This window comes from Carassius carassius, chromosome 17 (genome assembly GCF_963082965.1).
Source record: "Carassius carassius chromosome 17, fCarCar2.1, whole genome shotgun sequence".
Lineage (NCBI taxonomy): Eukaryota > Metazoa > Chordata > Actinopteri > Cypriniformes > Cyprinidae > Carassius > Carassius carassius.
The window spans coordinates 25,796,491-25,817,122 of NC_081771.1; the positions used below are offsets into that span (position 1 = coordinate 25,796,491).

Here is a 20,632-nt window from a genome sequence, read left to right on the forward strand (position 1 = left end):
CTATTATGCTTTTTCATTTTTTGAATTTTAGTTGGTGTGTAGTGTGTATGTTTGAGCATAACAAAGATCTACAAAGTTACAAATCTCAAAGGTCCACTCCAAAGGGAGATATATTTTTTTTAAATCCCTTTTCAAGAACTACAATAAACAGCTTGTTTGGACTATACAGCGTTGTTTTCCAAAACAATATCAAATTGATATGGCAATATTGATGCCATTCTTATCATTGAACTTGCTGCTTTGGCAAGGGATGAACAGTACTGAAACACCGTCTGAGCTATTCACCAATCACAACACACTGTGACAGCTAACCAATCACAACACATTTTGTTTTTTGGAAGGCAGGTCTTCATCAAACCCAAAACTAATTGAGACATTTGTGCCAAGCAGGGGAGAAAGGTATTGTAAATTGTGTAAAATTATGTGTTTTTCGAACCACCAAGCATGAGAGCATGTTCTAGTACACCCCCAAAACAAATTCAAGACATTGTAAAAGAGCACAATAGGACCCCTTTGACCACTCCTATCCAACCAGATATTGAAGTTAGAAATCCCTGTATCATGACCACTAATTAACATACTTTGTCAATAAGATAAAAGTGGGTTTTGTTCAAAGTTGCTATTATCCATGCACATAGATCTTTGACATGAATATTGTTTGGTAACTAAATATCGCCAGCCAAAAAGTAACTAGTAACACTTGTACTCTTAGTACTTTTTACTTTTACTTAAGTACTCTTTTGACAGCAGTACTTTTACTTGTAATTGAGTATTTTTTCACCAATGTCACAGTACTTGTACTTAAGTACAAATTTTCAGTACTCTTTCCACCACTGCCCCCCTCTAATTCGCATCCTGCATATTGCCTAAACAAACAGATCTTGCAGGGATTACGTTACATGCAGCACTGTTCAGATAAGCATATTACAAGCGCAGCAAAAAAAAGATGTATCCAACACGTGTTCATCTCTCCCCCACCTCCCATCTCCACCACCACCCTCTCGGAGAAGTTTCTCTTATTTGTCTGGGCTGGAGATGGTTGGAGAGCAGCAGGCGCAGAGTGCGCAGGAACCGAGAACAGTGAGAAGACGAACTGAATCAGATAACAAAGCTTGCCAGCTGCGAAGAACAGCAGAGGCGGTGAGTTAAAACTTGGACAGGATCCTTAGGGCGTCTTCCAACTACCATCTTATCAAATTGGTGCGATACACCTGGGGAAACAGGAGGAGTTGATGAAGGTAGAGGAGGAGGAGGGTGCCAACGCACAAGTGCTAGACTGCGCCAAGCCAATCTGAGATTACAAATTACTCGCATCCATTTTTCTCCACATTTTACTGAGTGAGTCTTTTTTTAGATATGCGGATTTGGAGAATACAAGGAGATCTGTATCGCTCCATCCCAAGAGCAGCGCGCTGCTATTGACAAACTCCTGCGGTAAGCCCTAAAAATAACTTTTTTGGAATCATCCGCCCAGAAATGCGGGAGACTGGTCTATCTGAAGTGTAAAAAAAACACACGAAAGCAGTTCGTCAAGAACAAGCTCTCAAAGCATTCTCGCAGCCTATCATCTGGGACAACTTTAACCGTGAAGGATGTCAGCGTTGCGGAAAAAATTTGGGGATGATTATCAAGTGGTGACCACTTCGTCCAGCGGCGGTGCGTTCAACCAGGCGGCCCCCGAGAAGAAAAAGAAACGTCAGCGCTTTGTGGACAAGAACGGCCGCTGTAACGTCCAGCACGGGAACCTGGGAGGAGAGACCAGCCGGTACCTGTCGGACCTGTTCACCACGCTCGTGGACCTCAAATGGCGCTGGAATCTATTCATCTTCATCCTTACCTACACGGTGGCGTGGCTCTTCATGGCTTCTATGTGGTGGGTCATTGCCTTTATACGTGGAGACCTGAATCAGGTCCACGATGACAAGTACACACCGTGCGTGGCCAACGTCCACAACTTTCCCTCCGCTTTTCTGTTCTTCATCGAAACTGAGGCCACTATCGGATACGGTTACCGCTACATTACAGACAAGTGTCCAGAAGGTATCATTCTCTTCCTCTTCCAGTCGATCCTAGGCTCTATAGTGGACGCTTTTCTGATCGGTTGCATGTTCATCAAGATGTCCCAGCCGAAGAAACGCGCAGAGACGCTGATGTTCAGCGAGCACGCGGCTATTTCCATGCGTGACGGCAAACTGACCCTGATGTTCCGAGTGGGGAACCTGCGGAACAGCCACATGGTCTCCGCGCAAATACGCTGCAAACTACTCAAAGTGAGTATAAGACTGGAACCAATTCAAAAGAGAGAGAGAAAAGGGAAGATATAGCCCGTTATGTGCAGGTTAGAAATCTGCATTGATGAATTTCTGTCTAAACGTGTAGCTAAATATGGAAGAAATGCATATCACTAGATATTTGAAGGTTTCAAGCTAAGGTTCATTCTTTAACCTAATACAAACAATACCTCAAGCTGAGACAAATGAGAAAGACCTGTAAATTGATTTGTTCACCTACAGTGGAAAAAGTAGACTATTGATCCGCACTATGCGACTTGGATGCAGCAGTCATTTTTAGATCACTTTAGATGCATTAGACCCAGACTTTCTCTCTTGCTCACACTCCATCATCTCCCTATTTTTGTCCTAAGTAGTTCTCTTTTTCTACCTGTCTCTGCAGTCCCGCCAGACTCCTGAAGGTGAGTTTTTGCCTCTGGATCAACTGGAGCTGGATGTTGGTTTCAGTACTGGAGCCGACCAGCTTTTCTTAGTGTCCCCTCTGACGATCTGCCATGTGATCGACTCCAAGAGCCCATTCTATGACCTCTCGCTCAGGTCCATGCAAACAGAGCAATTTGAGATTGTGGTTATCTTAGAGGGGATCGTGGAGACCACCGGTGAGTTTTAATAATATGCTCAGATTTCAAAAAATCGAATCTGAATGCTGAAATTTTATTCCACACTATACATCTTTAATAAATGTTACTTTTGATTGAATCGTACACATTATTTACAAACCAGTGCATGAAGCCAAGTTTCCAAAATCCCTATTTAATGGTTTTCTTATGTGTTTTTTTTATTATTATTATTTTTAAATAACAGGGTGAAGGTGTTTGAGTGATGTGCTACAGATGTGAGGTTCAGTGTGTGTGTTGGAGTCAGTCTGCAGAAGCTAGTTTGCTGGTGAAAATCAGGTTTTTATGATATAAAAGAATAAATGTTGGTGTCTACTGCAGCAAAGATGGAAAACGAGAGAGAGAGAGAGAGAGAGAGAGAGACGTGTTATGTAAGATGATATACAAAGTTAGTCTTTCATTTTGCTCTTCGCCTCATGGTTCCGTAGTCTGGCATGCTACGAGATTAAGTCACCTGTCAATCAAATCACAGCTTACCTTTACTTTCTCAGCCTGCAGCGTCAAACACATCGATCCATACATATACAAGACAGTACACACTTACAGTAAGAAACCACATTCGATCAAGCAACAGCAGAAAATCTCTGCAGGATACATGTTGTATATGTACATATTCAATTAGATTCAGAATCACATGCTTCTATGGCTTGATTTAATTAACATACTGAAGAAAATCATGTATGCCGTCCGGCCTTCTTTATTGATGACACATCTGAATATTCCACCTACAGAAAGTGAAAGGGATTTGTGGGTAAAAAAAGAAAAGGAAAAAAAAGCAGAATTATGTACAGTTAGTCAGCACTCTGTTCTCCCTATTGTGAATCAGTTTCCATAGCAACTAAATCGGCCCCTTCTTAAGCGGTCTCCATACAGTAAAGTCTCACCGGCTGTATGAAGTATGGAGACGGAACTTGAGTTTATCAGCCTCACAAATCAAATACTAATTACTACTTATCAAATAATTCATTAGACATTTTTAATTATGTCCTGTAATTATGGCAAGGTTTATGTCATGTGCATGTGGGAATACAGCACAAATACATTCTGCATGTGTGTATGTGTGTGAGTGTTCTTGTGTCCAGTAGTTCTAATCTCTTCAGGATTAAAGTCTTTGAACACGTCTCTGTATATGAAAGCTCACATTTCAAATAGCGGACACCAGGGCTAGTTGTCAGAAGGGCTACATCTCAGCAATCAATTTTTTTTTTATGTTGGTTTGATAAATTGATGAATTAGTTTCTTCAATGAAACAGATATGGAGAAATTTAGCATTACATCACTTAATCACTAATAGATCCTGTATAGAGAATGGGTGCCTTCAGAATGAGAGTCCAAACATCGCCATAATCCATATGACTCCAGTCCATCAATTAACATCTTGTGACGTAAAATGCTGCAAGTCCTCTATTCATAATATTGCTTTCTCCAGTGAGACTATCTTGTCTGAATCAGAAGAGAAATATGCACTGATTGAGCACTGTTTATGAGTGAAAACAGTTCTAAACAAATATGTTGGTGGATTATGTGGGAATACTGTTTTTTTTTTTTTTTTTTTTTTATTATTACTGGAGTAAGCACTTTTATGAATAATGCAATCATTTTTTTTTACAAACAACTTTTTACTTCACAAGGTAATAATTGATTGATTTGCGTTGTGTGGATTATTTGTGGATTATTGTGGTGTTTTATCAGCTGTTTGTGGACTCTTTCTGATGGCACCCATTCACTGCAGAGTATCTATTGGTGCACAAGTGATGTAATGCTAAATTTCTCCATATCTGTTCCAATGAAGAAACAAAATAATGTACATTATGGATGGCCTGATAGTTAGTACATTTATTTATTTTTGGGTGAACTATTCCTTTAAATTGGAGTAATTTTTTGTAATAAAATTATCACATTTCACATTTCTGTAAAAGGAAACAACATGAATATGCTGGCAAAAACAATGGCATGATCATTTAAATGGTGTTACCTTTTATATTTTTGATGTTTCACGAATTGTTGTACTTTTTAAATTTAGCTGAAGAGCCATTAAATATACAGTGATAGGCTTTTAAATGGCAGGTACAAATTGTGATAACCAACATTGTCAGTTTTTTTTTTACAAAAATGGTACCTTAAGAGGTACAACAGCTTGTCACTTAAAAGGACAACTCTGTAACTTGTCTACCCCTAAAAGTTGCATACGAGTAGTAAAATATGCAATTACACTACTACAGTGAACCTACAGGAAATAGCTTTTATGTAGCTGAAAATGTAAGGTGTGTGTTCCTCTACAGAAACGGACTTGTGAAAAAATGTGACCACTCATCCCAGTCTTCTCTGTATGATTCTCTCAATGTGGCAGGAGGCAGATTTAGAGATTTAGACATTAATTTACTTCAAACAGAGAGGCAGCGACTTCAAGGCCAAGAAGTCTCAGAGGAACAGCCCACAGCCATCTATTGCCCTCAGAGATAAACATGACAGCTGTGCCAGCATTCACAGCTGTCAAATTATTTACAGCCTTTCACATTACACTGCAAAAATACGTCTCTTAAATATAGCAAACATTTTCCCGATATTAAACAAAAACTGAATGTGTTAAGAAAAAACTTACTAACATAAATCTAGCCATAAGAAATATTAATGGATTATGAATATTAAGCAATTTTAGTAAAGACTGCATTAAATTATAGTGTTTGTTCTTCAATCGTTTGCATATTCAGAAGATGTAATAACTTAGAAATGTAAATTCTTTAAGATATATAATCTTGAATAAATAAACAACTTGTAAAGTTGCAAACTTGTAGTTTGGTCTAACCCTTGACATTTTAAAACCAATTAAATGATATTGACTAATTCAACCTAAAATGCATTTAATAGACACATTTTATCAGTTGACATCAAACTTTTGACCTTAACATTATTAATAGTATATATAGTATACATGTAACAACAGTCATAACCAGATGAGCTGCAGAAATGCTGGTAATACATGGTGAATTAAGAATGAATAACTAGATTGGTAAGGCCACAACATAAGACTGCATTCCGCCTAATTAAGTATTTCTGTCAAGTGTTTCAATATTATGATCCATTAATTGTTTTAGTGGCTACATATTTAGTTTCAAGAATTCTCAACACGTTATTTATTCACCCCATTAGCATTTTTTAATCTTGGCTTTACAATTTTTTTAATTATATGCTTGTTTCAAGAGTGGCATTATGTGAAGAGTATGTTTCTAAAGCAATTGAACCATTTTTACAAATTTCCTAAATCACGAATGTTCTGTCCGAATAACTAGCACTGTTTGAAAAAACTCATGTCTAAAACTCATTTGTGGAATGTTAAAATATTACTTATAGATCAGGGTTATTTATCTTAGTAAAATATATTCAAAATACATTCCCTGAAGTCTGAACTCCTTACACAAATTTGAGTTCTCAAAAAAATCTTTGTTTTAAGGGTATCTTTGGTCAAAAAAAGAAGTGTGGAGAGCTTCCAAACCCTGTTTCCTGTCATGCAAATTTACATCTTAAAGTGTTCTTTCTCTTATTTTCAATTTCAAACTTCATGGATTTTCAACATATCTACACCAAAAAATAAAAATGTAATGAGATTCTAGATTGTTTTGATGTGTCTTGACTAAAGAGCATGTCTCGGATTTGCCCTGATGCTAAGATTGTGGTGTCAAATAATTTTGATTAAATGCAGTCTGTACACTTCTCTGCAAGCCTTGGAGTGACAGAGCAGTTGTACTTTTAATATGATGTAAATAAGATAAAACATCTGAGATATGTGCCTTTTTAAGAGTATTGTTTATTGAATTATTGTAGCATCTGTGACTGTTTTTTTTTCACAGTTTATCAGATCTCTGATGAGGCAGTTATTGTCACTAAATTGTCCAGGTCAAAATAATAATATGGTGGTTACACCTGCCTGCTGTAAAATGGCCAAATTAGGGTTATTATAATTATTTAAATCTAAAGCCATTTGTGTTCCTTCAAATAAAATGTACACTTACATTAACTGAAATAAAATGTAATATATATTTAAAAAAACTCAAACCCAAGAAACTCATTTTCATTTAGTTTAAATTTATGTACTAAAATGAATAAAACCAAAAAAATGTATAACTATAACTATAAAGACGTACTTTAAATAAATAAATAATACAAATTACAAAAACACATAACAAATTGACCAAAACGTTAACTAAATTCAAATGAAAACTAATCATATAAAAATAAAAACTAATTCAAATTATATATATAACAGTGTCTCAAATAATGCTGAGACAGATGTCTTAGTACATACTGAGTAGCACTGAATATTAACCATTTATGCTTGGAGGAAAAATTTACTGGCATTATTCATTTATCACTTTTTATTTTTAGTTCTTGGCTCGTGGTTTGAGAATTGTGCTTTCTGTGGTTTTATTTCTTGTGCTTTCAGCAGTGTGAGTAAACAGGACAGCTCTGCACAACCATCCCAAGGGGCCTCAACAAATTAAAAGGGAGCCACTGCTTCATCCCTTCAGGACCACACACTGAGTGTCAGCGAGATACAGGAGAAAATTGGCCCCAGCTGCATGGTCAATTACTGTTCAGAGCAGCCCGATAGTAGAGTTTACTGTTATCTCACACCACAGAGAGAGAGACAACAAGAGAGAAAGGGAGAGTGTGAGATAGGGACTTAGAGGGAGTCGTGATGATAATGATGGTTAGTGCTATAGGTGTGTTAGGAAGACACACTAAAATGGACAGGAGGGAACGTGGAGCGAGTAGGGGAAAATGACGGAGAGGAAGCGAGTGAATGAGAGAAAGACAGAGATGACAGAAACAGGTCAGGCAGAGCACCTCTGTGGCAATGGAACTGAACACTTGATGACGGTCACCATAGAAACAGATTATCCCTCTTGGAAATATAAATTATTCTCATAACTGTCAGATGTTGGAGTGTAGCGGTACCTTTTTTAAAAAAAATGGTGTTAGCTAATGTGCGCAAACGTTCCTCCCAAACGCAGAAATGAAATTTGTCATAATGGAAGAATATGGAATGATTACGTAAGCTGAAATCGCGGCGAACCAGACCGGATTTCAACTCCAGCAAATACCTTACCTTCCTCTCTCCCAGTAAACAGCAGAAAGCCTGTTAAATATTTCATAAGATGAATAATAGTGTTATACTGCTAAGCCCAGGATTTGTCAGCTCGGAAAAGCTGGGATTTTTTTACTGTAGTAAGAGAGGATGCTTGTGTGTGTGAGAGTGTGTAGGTGTGCGATGGTCGTAGGCGGCGACGTGTGAAAAAAAGAATGATCTTGAGTTTAAAAAATGTATAATGTATGTTTTGTCTTGCTGGGTTTTTATATTTAGGTCTGAGGTTTATTATAATGTGCAACTGTCTCTTTTTAGACCGCATCTGTTTCTTTCTGTCAGGAGAACGGCACGGCCGTCCCAATGCTTTCTTTGTACTGTCATCCAGCTGCTCAAATCCCTGTATAGAATAAAGTCCTCAGCAGTATGTCTCCTGCAAACATCTCAAATCTCCTCTCCTCTGGCCCCTACTGCACTGAAGCGCAGAGCAGACAAAGAACCACGCTCCTACATGGAGATACGGATGCTGGTTTTCAAGGGACTGTCTTTGGAATTACAGTTGGAAGAAAAATGCAACCTTCTTGTGTCATCAAGAGTACTCTTGCTTTTCTTTTCTTTTCTTAGATTCCTTTGCTATTGACTGATGTAGAACGCCGTGTTGTTAGGGGGTTCATAAAAATGAGCTCTTTATAGTGAAGGCTTTGCATGCTTTAATTAAGGAGGGATGTTCGCTGGTGTGGGTGATACACAGATCTAATGAATTTCCCACAGATAAAGCTCTTGTTTTCATGCAACCAAATGGACCGTGAACAGACATTCCCGTGGGTGTTGCTCAACAGTAAATGCGCTCGTGTGTGTGTGTGTGTGTGTGTGTGTGTGTGTGTGTGTGTACGCACACCCTGTCAGTAATGCATCTATTAGTTTTAGTCACCCAACCATTGTTGCACAGTACACTCCTCTGAAACAGATTTGTTGTTGCACAGAACTTGATGTAGATTATTATTAATACGTTACAACATCGCCTTCATTAAATTCATTAAACTCATTTGTTTCTTGTCTTATCCTAGGTATGACATGCCAAGCTCGTACTTCGTACACGGAGGACGAGGTTCTGTGGGGTCACCGATTCTTCCCGGTAATTTCCCTGGAGGAGGGTTTCTTCAAAGTCGACTATTCGCAGTTTCATGGCACTTTTGAGGTTCCCACACCTCCGCACAGCGTTAAAGAACAAGAGGAGAGTTTGCTCCTGTCATCACCTCTGACAGCGCCCTCTCTGTGCCACAGCACAGGTGGGGTGACGGAGGGCAGCGGAACTCTTGAAGGTCTGGAACTTCAGAGCGATGCAGAAACTGGCTCCATCAATATAGCAACCCCCATGCCAACTACCAAAATGCCTGCCAAACTTCAGAAGCTTACGGGCCGGGAGGCCCCCATTCGGGACGGAATGCCCCGCAAGCTTCTGCGCATGAGTTCAGAGATATCCTACAACCTGGGTGACCTGCCCTTCAAACTCCAGCGAATCAGCTCAGCTCCAGGCGTGGCAGAAGAGAGGCTTCAGCCAATCAGTGCTGTGCTGAGCCCCAATGAGGACAGACTGGCTACCAAGCTGGGCTTGGTGGGCGGGGCTGAACCCATCAGCCAATCGGTGACAGATCTGCCACCCAAACTGCAAAGGTTGGCAGGAGGGGTCGGGGTGGGTGGAGTCGGAATCGGAGGACGAATGGATGGTCATCTGCCTCCCAAACTGAGAAAAATGCATTCAGAGAGGTTCACAGGCTTGAGTTTAAAATGAACTGACTTCTATATGTATACATGTTTTGGCCATTTACCTCCTCTGAAATTGAAATTAAATAAAAGGGAAAATTTATAGCAATTTATATATGGATAAAATATTAGATTAATGCTAATCCTCTGCACAATCTGGCATGTTTTACCACAAACCGCATGAAAGGAGAATTCATTTTCAACATCTAAATGCAGACAATATAACAACACTATTTAATGACTATTCAGTATATCTCTTTTATATTAGCCTAATAGCCAAACTTGTTTTGAGGGCTTGCCTATATTATGTATATCTTAAAATAGATTATCAATCTAATTATCAGAATGCAATGTCAGTGTTCACTGATAATCCATGGTAACTAATGTTTCTAAAGAAGCCAGTGGCTATAACCTGAGTTAGCCATTTGTTTTTGTTTTTTTTCATCAGTGCATCGGTTATTGTGGTACACAATAACACATTGAGAGATTAGATGCTGTGGTCTTTAGACTTCAAGAAATGGGCGCTGTGCATTTATGGTAATGAACCTTTTTTTTTTTTTTTTTATGAACCGACTCAGGTTTTGTTCTTTTTTTTTATCTATTGCATGATCTATCATTTCATAATCAAGCCGGATTATCTCGCGTCAAAGAATAAGCCTTAAATATAAGGAGCCAAATGTAAAATACCAACCATCGCAAAAGCTTTTAAAAATGTTGACACTTTTTAAAGCTTTTATGATCTGTTTGTGGTGGAATATGTTTCCACCACAGTATTTCACATTTGGCTCTTACTTTATATATGATGTTTTGTCAATGATTGTTTCCTGCTGTTCTCCGTTTAAAAGTTTAAACTTATTTGAAATGTTCAAATATTTTCCTGACCTGAATGACTTGAGTCTCGCAGTGGGTTTTATAGATAAGACATTGTCAACATTGTTATGGCTTTGTTTAACTCTTGTGTTTGAAAAACGAAGCAATAAGATTATAAATTGCAGTGGAACTTTTGACTGGAAAAATCTTGTACCATATGTTATGTTCGCGTTCAATGGTTTTCAGTTTTCTAATTGTGTTTCCCTCAATACATTCTATTCTACTTCTGACGAATATTAGAACGGCAGTTGGAGGGGTTTATAATACTGTAATAAATGTTTTGTGATGTGTAACAAGTCTATTATAAAATGAAACTACTACATTTACATTTATTCATTTAGCTGATGCTTTTATCCAAAATGACTTACAATTGCTATATATGTCAGAGGTCGCACGCCTCTGGAGCCACTAGGGGTTAAGTGTCTTGCTCAGGGACACATTGGTTTCTCACAGTGGATTCAAACCCGGGTCTCTCACACCTAAGGCATGTGTCTTATCCACTGCGCCAGCACCACCCCCAAAAAGATGGAGCGCTTCACGGATTTGCGTGTCATCCTTTCGCAGGGGCCATGCTAATCTACTCTGTATCGATCCAATTTTAGTATATGTGCCTCAAACTACTGAAATGTACCTCCACCTGATCCATCATCATAAAATAAGTCCGAAATGAATCAAAGCTAGGGGTGGACTTGCCCATGTTTGACGCATATAAGCTCATTGGTATTGGCAGAGGTCTTCCCCACAACTAAAGCAGTTTGATCTGGTTTGACCCAGCTGTATGGATGACTGGCCACTTGCTGCCTGATGCTGCTCTTTGGAAGTGTTCAACTGCCTTGAGATTTCTATTCTATTTCAATGAAAGAACATAGATTTTCTGTGCGGATAAATTTTTCTAAATTTAGAAGAAAAAAAAGGTTTGCCTGCTTTTTAATTGTCATTGTGGCTTGTAATAACAATTCAAAAAAATCAACTGAATTTTTAAAAAACCGACTCCACATCTGCCTAGTAAAAGGTCACGTGAGCTTTTATTTATCATGGTTTATTATTTATATGGCTTAAATTGAATAATAAAGCTTTTTTCTGTAACAAATGGGCAGGTTTGTCCTTTCCATGTACCCCAGTGACTATGCAAAACATACCGTAAAGCCCTTCCTGAGTCATAACTGCAGAAGTGAACAAAATTAAATGGGGGTGTGAAGTGTGAAAGAGACAATGCGTGAGAGTTACGTTAGATATACAAGCTGCAGGGGCTCCACGCAGTTCACAGTTACAGTTTGTCTCAATTGCTAACACGTAATTCATGAAACAATTCACCATTTTCTCACAACTTTAAACACAGTCTTGAAGGTATACAACAACTTGTGCAAACTTCAAACTTCCAGGTCAAACTCCAATAGTTTAGCCTCTTTTGTCAGACTCTTGGCCTCATGATACACAAACCTGTCAAATAAGACAGAAATAAAACATATTTTTCTGCCTAGAGAACACTAGTGAGATCGATTCAAATCACTGTTACCAAAAAAAAAAAAAATTAAAAAAATACCTTTTGGGAAATAGGAATCCTTTTGCTAGTCAATGTCTGTTACATTATACAACCCGAATTCCGGAAAAGTTGGGACGTTTTTTAAATTTTAATAAAATGAAAACTAAAGGAATTTCAAATCACATGAGCCAATATTTTATTCACAATAGAACATAGATAACGTAGCAAATGTTTAAACTGAGAAATTTTACACTTTTATCCACTTAATTAGCTCATTTAAAATTTAATGCCTGCTACAGGTCTCAAAAAAGTTGGCACGGGGGCAACAAACGGCTAAAAAAGCAAGCAGTTTTGATGGGCCCAGGAATACTTTCAGAAACCACTGTCGGTAAACACAATCCGCCGTGCCATCAGCAGATGCCAACTAAATTTAAGGGGAAGTCGTGGCCTAATGGTTAGAGAGTCGGACTCCCAATCGAAAGGTTGTGAGTTCGAGTCCCGGGCCGGCAGGAATTGTGGGTGGGGGGAGTGCATGTACAGTTCTCTCTCCACCTTCAATACCACGACTTAGGTGCCCTTGAGCAAGGCATCGAACCCCCAACTGCTCCCCGGGCGCCGCAGCATAAATGGCTGCCCACTGCTCCGGGTGTATGCTCACAGTGTGTGTGTGTGTGTTCACTGCTCTGTGTGTGTGTGCATTTCGGATGGGTTAAATGCAGAGCACAAATTCTGAGTATGGGTCACTATACTTGGCTGAATTTCACTTCACTTCACTAAAGCTCTATCATGCAAAAAGGAAGCCATATGTGAACATGGTCCAGAAGCGCCGTCGTGTCCTGTGGGCCAAGGCTCATTTAAAATGGACTATTTCAAAGTGGAATAGTGTTTTATGGTCAGACGAGTCCAAATTTGACATTCTTGTTGGAAATCACGGACGCTGAATGCTGAAAGGTATATAAAGGTTTTAGAGCAACATATGCTTCCCTCCAAACAACGTCTATTTCAGGGAAGGCCTTGTTTATTTCAGCAGGACAATGCAAAACCACATACTGCAGCTATAACAACAGCATGGCTTCGTTGTAGAAGAGTCCGGGTGCTAACCTGGCCTGCCTGCAGTCCAGATCTTTCACCTATAGAGAACATTTGGCGCATCATTAAACGAAAAATACGTCAAAGACGACCACGAACTCTTCAGCAGCTGGAAATCTATATAAGGCAAGAATGGGACCAAATTCCAACAGCAAAACTCCAGCAACTCATAGCCTCAATGCCCAGACGTCTTCAAACTGTTTTGAAAAGAAAAGGAGATGCTACACCATGGTAAACATGCCCCGTCCCAACTATTTTGAGACCTGTAGCAGAAATCAAAATTGAAATGAGCTCATTTTGTGCATAAAATTGTAAACTTTCTCAGTTTAAAATTTGCTATGTTATCTATGTTCTATTGTGAATAAAATATTGGCTCATGTGATTTGAAAGTCTTTTAGTTTTCATTTTATTAAAATTTAAAAAACGTCCCAACTTTTCCGGAATTCGGGTTGTACAACATAAATAGAGGGATGCAGACACAGTTAAATTCAGCTTTAAACTGTAAGAAAAATGTACTTCCATTACATGACTGTAAAGCACTAGAAGAGAAAAGTTCAAAAACCAAACAAATGAACATACAATAAACATACACTGGAATATACTGTCAGTTCCTTCAGCATCCTCTGCCAAATTGCATTACAGTATTGGTAGTATCCTTATTTGTTATAGCAGTTTCTTAATCTTCTGACAAAAGACTTTTCAGCCTTCTGCAAAAATAGAGTATACATGTAAGGACTACTTGGTTACAAATAAATTCAATAGTAATGAGTTTGGGGTTGTACAACATGTGCTACAGTATTTACTGTACACAGAATAATGAAAGTTCTTTCATCTGTATTGTAATTATAATGTATGTGTATTTAGTAAGTAGTATTGAAACCTTTTAGATGAGCCTGTAGGCCAACTTCCCTAATGTTCACACACACAGATAAATGTGTGCTGTTTGGGTTCATTTTTTGATTCTTGCGTTAATTACAGTATAGTGTGTTAGTGTTTTCTGAATGAGAACATGGTTAAACCTGTGCAAAATTATGGCATTTTGTGAAGAGTTTTGTAGGAAACACTGAGCAAATTGGAACGTGTGCAAACAGGTGAAGTGTGTTAAAAGTTCACTCAAATGAAATGTTGGGTTTAATTAAAAATATTATGTCAGGTTCCACACAATTTGTTTAAGTAATCTCAACAAACAATAATTTAGTTCATTTTACAAAAGAAGTTTAAGTAAACTTAACTTAACAAACCTTAGGCTACGTTTACACTGCAGGGCTTAATGCTCAATTTCCGATTTTTTTTAAAAATTAGATTTTCTTGCAAGGCCGTTCACATTTCCAATTAAATGCGACCTTTTGTGATCTCCTGTGTGAACGTGAAATGACCCAGAAGTGATCCGCATGCGCAGAAGAGTACTCAACGGCCAACGACGTCACTCGTTGTTTGCGGAAGTAGCTAAACCTGGATGTCAACAACAGTGTAGTCAACAGCGGAGCTCGTTTAGCAATATTAAAAGTTATTTAAGCAGCATCGTCCGCCATGGTTGTTGTTTATCTTCTCATTCCCGCCTACTTCAACACAGAATTATGATGTTTGTAGCGTATCAATGACGTACAGGTCGGATACATGTGACCTGGCCATTCAGACAGAGGTCGCATTTCAAAAGATCGGATACGTATCGGATTTAGGACCACATACCCAAGTGGCCTGGGTCGCATTTGAAAAGATCGGATCTGTGTCGTTCAGACTGTCATGAAAAGATCAGATACAGGTCGCATAGGGGCAAAAAAAATCGGAATTGGGTCGTTTCAGCCTGCAGTGTGAAGTAGCCTTAGTAGAGTCAATAAACAACAGAGTTAATTGTACATGAAAATTGTAATTAATGATGACACAATTTTTTAATAATGCCACTTCAGAAACACCACCCCCTTTAATTAGGATTTAATAAGTCCATAACACTGAATCAATAAATAAGAGTGCAGCTGTTCAACACAACTCAAGGTATAAACCATCTCTTAATTACAGTTCATCAAACAGATCACAAACATATTTGAAACACAATGTTGCACTTCCAACCATTTGTTTGTATGTTTTGTTCTAAAATATATCAGAACAAGTTCAGTAAATCAAACATGATTTTTTTTATTACTCACGTACCTATCTAAAGGTGCTACACTACTGCAAGAGGGTGACAGAACAACAATTACCCATAATACACTGCAAAATCCTCAGCCAATGAGATTCAAGTCTGTATTGGGTTTCATTAATCAGTTACTTTTATGCAACAATGTTATGTCGGCTGAACAAATAATTTTTAAGTAAAGCTGACAATACACACTTTTTTGTTGAATGAACTAGACTAAATTAAGTTCACATTGTTAAATTAATTTTTTTTAAGTAATCACAACATGAACGGATTAAGTAAAATTGAAAAAAAAAAGTGAAAGTACAGTTTTTTGAGTGTTTTGAGAAACGTGTTTTTGTTTCGAGAACTGTATGAATGGTTTGGAAAATTGGGCCAACTGAATTAGTTATCGTGTGATGAAATGAATCCCTTATTTACGACTTCCTTAAGAAACATTAACACATTACCTATCCACAGGGGACCAATATCCTGAACTTCTGTTGGTAGGAAGCTAATTATAAAAATGCGTGTATCTGTGTGTGTTTGAACAGGAGCTGGTGAAATTCAAATGAGATATTATCTTGTCACTAAATGTCCGATTCAGATGAAAAGAAGGGGCTTGTGAAGGTCAACATGCTCTGCTTAAAGAGCATTAATTCTGTGACCTGCTCATCTCTTCAGAGAGCTCTCAGAACCTGCCATCCCTTTTAATGTATTTTCCCCTGCAGCCTGATGTCAAACGCTCCTCATTTCATTTTATCAGTTCCATACTTAGTGATCTTATCCCATCCTATATGAGATTATGTACTTTCAAATAACCATTAATGAGTTCCTAAATTGTTTCTGCTCTACGATGGTGAAAATTAAATGACTTTAATTTAAAATTAACCACTTTGATGACAGAGTAGATGGAGAAAGGCTCTTACTCATTAAAGGCAGATCCTTTGTTAACAACCTCCCGGTCAAATCTTTGCTGTTTTAAAGGCGGTTAAAAAATCCAGATGTCTGGGTCAATTGTTTGTGTTTACTGGTTTGCATACATCTTAATTCTTCAACAGCAACTTAACACAAGCCAAAAAGGGTCCTGTCCAAGGCCACTTTCCTTGTGTAACTCTTGAGGTTGGCACAGGATGGCATTTGCCACAGATAAATAATGGCTTAAGGGCTGGATAGACGTTAGGGCAGCATCAAATTGTAGGAACAGAACGCTCTATTCCTGTGGATGTTCCCTGCAGAGACAAGGACAACGTGCTGTCTGTTCTGAGGTTCGTTTCAGAGGCAGTGTGCCACTTACCAGCTTGGTGTATCCGGGTTGATGCACTTCATACAGTTTGTGGCAGATTTTCCACTTGATTGTTCTGTAGAAGTATAGAAAAGGGATGATTAGATATATAGAAATGCCTTTTTAAAGACAATATTTAATAAAAAGACCGATAAAAGATTACATAGCTAATAGATCTAGTGCTGCCAGGGTTTGGAATCAGTGAAGATGAAAAAATAATTCTCTGTGTAACAGATATCATTACCAGAGAATGTTTTAAGCAATTGTAGGCAGTAGCGTCACTACAAAAATAAAATAAAAAAATAAAATAAAATTACAGAAGAAAATAAAAATTAAAAAGAATTTGTTCATGAATGCATGATTTCATTCACTCTTAAAAGTAAAGGTTATTTATTGGCAGCTATATGATCCCACAAAGAATCTTTCAAAGGACAATTCATCCAAAAATGACAATTCTGTCATGAATTACTCCCCCTCATGTCTTTCCAAACCCAAAAGACCTTTAAAATAATACATATTACAAAAATGAAACCACGCAAATATTACTACTAAATATGACATTAAAAGTATAAAAGGCACTCGTTTTTATAAAGTAATACTGTCCAACAGCAACATCCACTGGTAAAATACTTGCAGAGGCTTGCCTACCTTCGGCCCATGGACTTACAACAGAGACCTCTTTTAGCATGCTGTGGGTTTCGTGAGGGGGAATTGAGAATGAATGAGGGAAAATCACGTGAGAGGAGGAGCTGTACTTGTTCGCTTGCCTATTTAGCTGTTTGCATTGCACAGTTAATTTTCTGCACCTGATGGAATCGTTACACAGACATTCAAAAGGTGGAACCCACTCTGAAACTACAACATTAATTGGATTAATTGCAGATGAGTGACAATTCAACTACAACCCGAATTCCGGAAAAGTTGGGACGTTTTTTAAGTTTTAATAAAATGAAAACTAAAGGAATTTCAAATCACATGAGCCAATATTTTATTCACAATAGAACATAGATAACGTAGCAAATGTTTAAACTGAGAAATTTTACACTTTTATCCACTTAATTAGCTCATTTAAAATTTAATGCCTGCTACAGGTCTCAAAAAAGTTGGCACGGGGGCAACAAATGGCTAAAAAAGCAAGCAGTTTTGAAAAGATTCAGCTGGGAGAACATCTAGTGATTAATTAAGTTAATTGATATCAAAAGCTTTGTCTTAGAGAAGCAGAGTCTCTCAGAAGTAAAGATGGGCAGAGGCTCTCCAATCTGTGAAAGACTGCGTAAAAAAATTGTGGGAAACTTTAAAAACAATGTTCCTCAACGTCAAATTGCAAAGGCTTTGCAAATCTCATCATCTACAGTGCATAACATCATCAAAAGATTCAGAGAAACTGGAGAAATCTCTGTGCGTAAGGGACAAGGCCGGAGACCTTTATTGGATGCCCGTGGTCTTCGGGCTCTCAGACGACACTGCATCACTCATCGGCATGATTGTGTCAATGACATTACTAAATGGGCCCAGGAATACTTTCAGAAACCACTGTCGGTAAACACAATCCGCCGTGCCATCAGCAGATGCCAACTAAAGCTCTATCATGCAAAAAGGAAGCCATATGTGAACATGGTCCAGAAGCGCCGTCGTGTCCTGTGGGCCAAGGCTCATTTAAAATGGACTATTTCAAAGTGGAATAGTGTTTTATGGTCAGACGAGTCCAAATTTGACATTCTTGTTGGAAATCACGGACGCCGTGTCCTCCGGGCTAAAGAGGAGGGAGACCTTCCAGCATGTTATCAGCGTTCAGTTCAAAAGCCAGCATCTCTGATGGTATGGGGGTGCATAAGTGCATACGGTATGGGCAGCTTGCATGTTTTGGAAGGCTCTGTGAATGCTGAAAGGTATATAAAGGTTTTAGAGCAACATATGCTTCCCTCCAAACAACGTCTATTTCAGGGAAGGCCTTGTTTATTTCAGCAGGACAATGCAAAACCACATACTGCAGCTATAACAACAGCATGGCTTCGTCGTAGAAGAGTCCGGGTGCTAACCTGGCCTGCCTGCAGTCCAGATCTTTCACCTATAGAGAACATTTGGCGCATCATTAAACGAAAAATACGTCAAAGACGACCACGAACTCTTCAGCAGCTGGAAATCTATATAAGGCAAGAATGGGACCAAATTCCAACAGCAAAACTCCAGCAACTCATAGCCTCAATGCCCAGACGTCTTCAAACTGTTTTGAAAAGAAAAGGAGATGCTACACCATGGTAAACATGCCCCGTCCCAACTATTTTGAGACCTGTAGCAGAAATCAAAATTGAAATGAGCTCATTTTGTGCATAAAATTGTAAACTTTCTCAGTATAAACATTTGCTATGTTATCTATGTTCTATTGTGAATAAAATATTGGCTCATGTGATTTGAAAGTCTTTTAGTTTTCATTTTATTAAAATTTAAAAAACGACCCAACTTTTCCGTAATTCGGGTTGTATATCCAGTGAACAATGAGGCTCAAATTTGCTGCTCGTCTTGACTGGTGGACTAGCATATAGGGGATGCTACGGTTATGGAGGCCCATCCTCAAAGCCAGAGGCCCTAGCAATTGCCTATTCTGCCTATAGCTATAGTGCCGGCTCTGCTGTTGACAGTTTATGCAACTGCCATTACATCAGACTCAATCAGCGTGTCCCTGGACAACACGGCAGCCCATGATTTACTGGTCTATCACCCATCATTTGACGTGTCATTTGTCAGTATCAGTTGCGAAGCTATTTGGTTAGTGGTGACGTAAGAAGCGCTGTTTCCGGGTCCAAGCCTCAACTGGCTTCACCTGAGAATACTACCTCAGCAGCCGTTTATGATCACTGTTTATTCATATTAAACATTTAAGTGCGTGACGTCAGACTTAACAAGCGGATGCGTGGGCACCTCTCAGTAAGGCTCACCCAGTCATTACTGGCTACAGCAGAGATTGCTTTGACTACAGCGATCGTCGGATGCCTTTATACTTTTCTTTGCCCATATTAGTTTTTCCTGGCACCCTTTACTTCTGTGTCACCCCCCCCCCCACCCCCCATTCACACTGAGCACATTTTTCACACAGTGAGTAACCAAAGTTTAGTTGTACGTTAAACTAAAATAAAACGAAAAAGAGCCGCTTACTGAGTTTGTTTTAAAAAGAAGTTGTGTGCAGCCGCAGGAGGAAGATACTTCCAAAGTTCAGGAGCCATCAATGTTGAGTAGTACAGTAATTAGCTGAACGGCTTTGCTAGTGTTCATTCACTTATTACTCCATCACCAGCAGCGCTCCATTCTCCAGCGTCTTTGTTTTTTGTTTTTGACTCTGCTAGGTCTATAGGGCTTTTCCACTATTGATTACCCTATACCCAGCCCAAACTCAGTTCATTTCCAGTCACCACTATAGCAGGCAAAGAAAAAAGTTGTAATGTCCGGTGGTATGAAAAGTTCCCATGGCTAGAGTACAGTACTTTGAGAGATGCTGTGTTTCGTAAGCCATGTCGCCATTTCCCTGAAGCAGCCACTTAAAGCAGATTCATAAAAAATGGCTTTAGAGATTGGTGTTGTGTTAAACAGGCCACACGCTACAGCGCTGGGCAGGTCTGAAGGATACAAAGCAAGCCACAAACCAGAAAGAGGAAATACAATTAACCAGCAGCACAAAGATGCTGCCAACAGTTTGTTTGTGGAAAGGAATAGAAAACACATTAAAGTCGTAATAGACCTCATTTTATTCTGTGCAAAACAAGACATTCCCTTGCATGTGCACTGTGAAAATGCAGAGGCAACTTCTTAGAATTATTTCAACTGATCTCCAGCTATCATCCAGAAATAATAAAAACGACTGGACGGACTGCCTAGAAATGCTTAACACACTAGCCCTAATAGCCTATCCAAAATAAAATAGGCTACAGGAAATTGCAGCATCATTAATTATTCACAAAATAAAAAAGGATTTGCACTATGAGTCAGAAACATACTATTCAATTTTAGCAGACGAATGTATTGACTCATCAAAAAAAAAAAAG

At 38.7% G+C, this 20,632-nt stretch overlaps 1 protein-coding gene and 1 non-coding gene across 2 annotated transcripts; one reads left to right on the top strand and one right to left on the bottom strand.

Annotated features, from left to right (window-relative positions):
- Positions 1-752: 752 nt before the first annotated feature.
- kcnj3b (potassium inwardly rectifying channel subfamily J member 3b) lies at positions 753-9,941 on the top strand. The gene is made up of 3 exons (XM_059571423.1): positions 753-2,270; positions 2,674-2,890; positions 9,059-9,941. Exons 1-3 carry the CDS (start codon positions 1,593-1,595, stop codon positions 9,781-9,783), a joined length of 1,620 nt encoding a protein of 539 aa, XP_059427406.1. The 5' UTR covers positions 753-1,592; the 3' UTR covers positions 9,784-9,941.
- Positions 9,942-11,144: 1,203 nt separating this feature from the next.
- On the bottom strand, positions 11,145-11,256 carry LOC132091072 (U6 spliceosomal RNA). The gene has a single exon (XR_009422115.1). It is a non-coding gene; the product is annotated as a U6 spliceosomal RNA (small nuclear RNA).
- Between the last annotated feature and the right edge of the window lie 9,376 nt (positions 11,257-20,632).

Bases quoted from the DNA above. Each gene is read 5' to 3' on its own strand.
- kcnj3b (XM_059571423.1), top strand. From the start codon at position 1,593: ATGTCAGCGTTGCGGAAAAAATTTGGGGATGATTATCAAGTGGTGACC. The intron at 2,271-2,673 runs GTGAGTATAAGA...CTGTCTCTGCAG, and splicing joins TACGCTGCAAACTACTCAAA to TCCCGCCAGACTCCTGAAGG. The intron at 2,891-9,058 runs GTGAGTTTTAAT...GTCTTATCCTAG, and splicing joins GGGGATCGTGGAGACCACCG to GTATGACATGCCAAGCTCGT.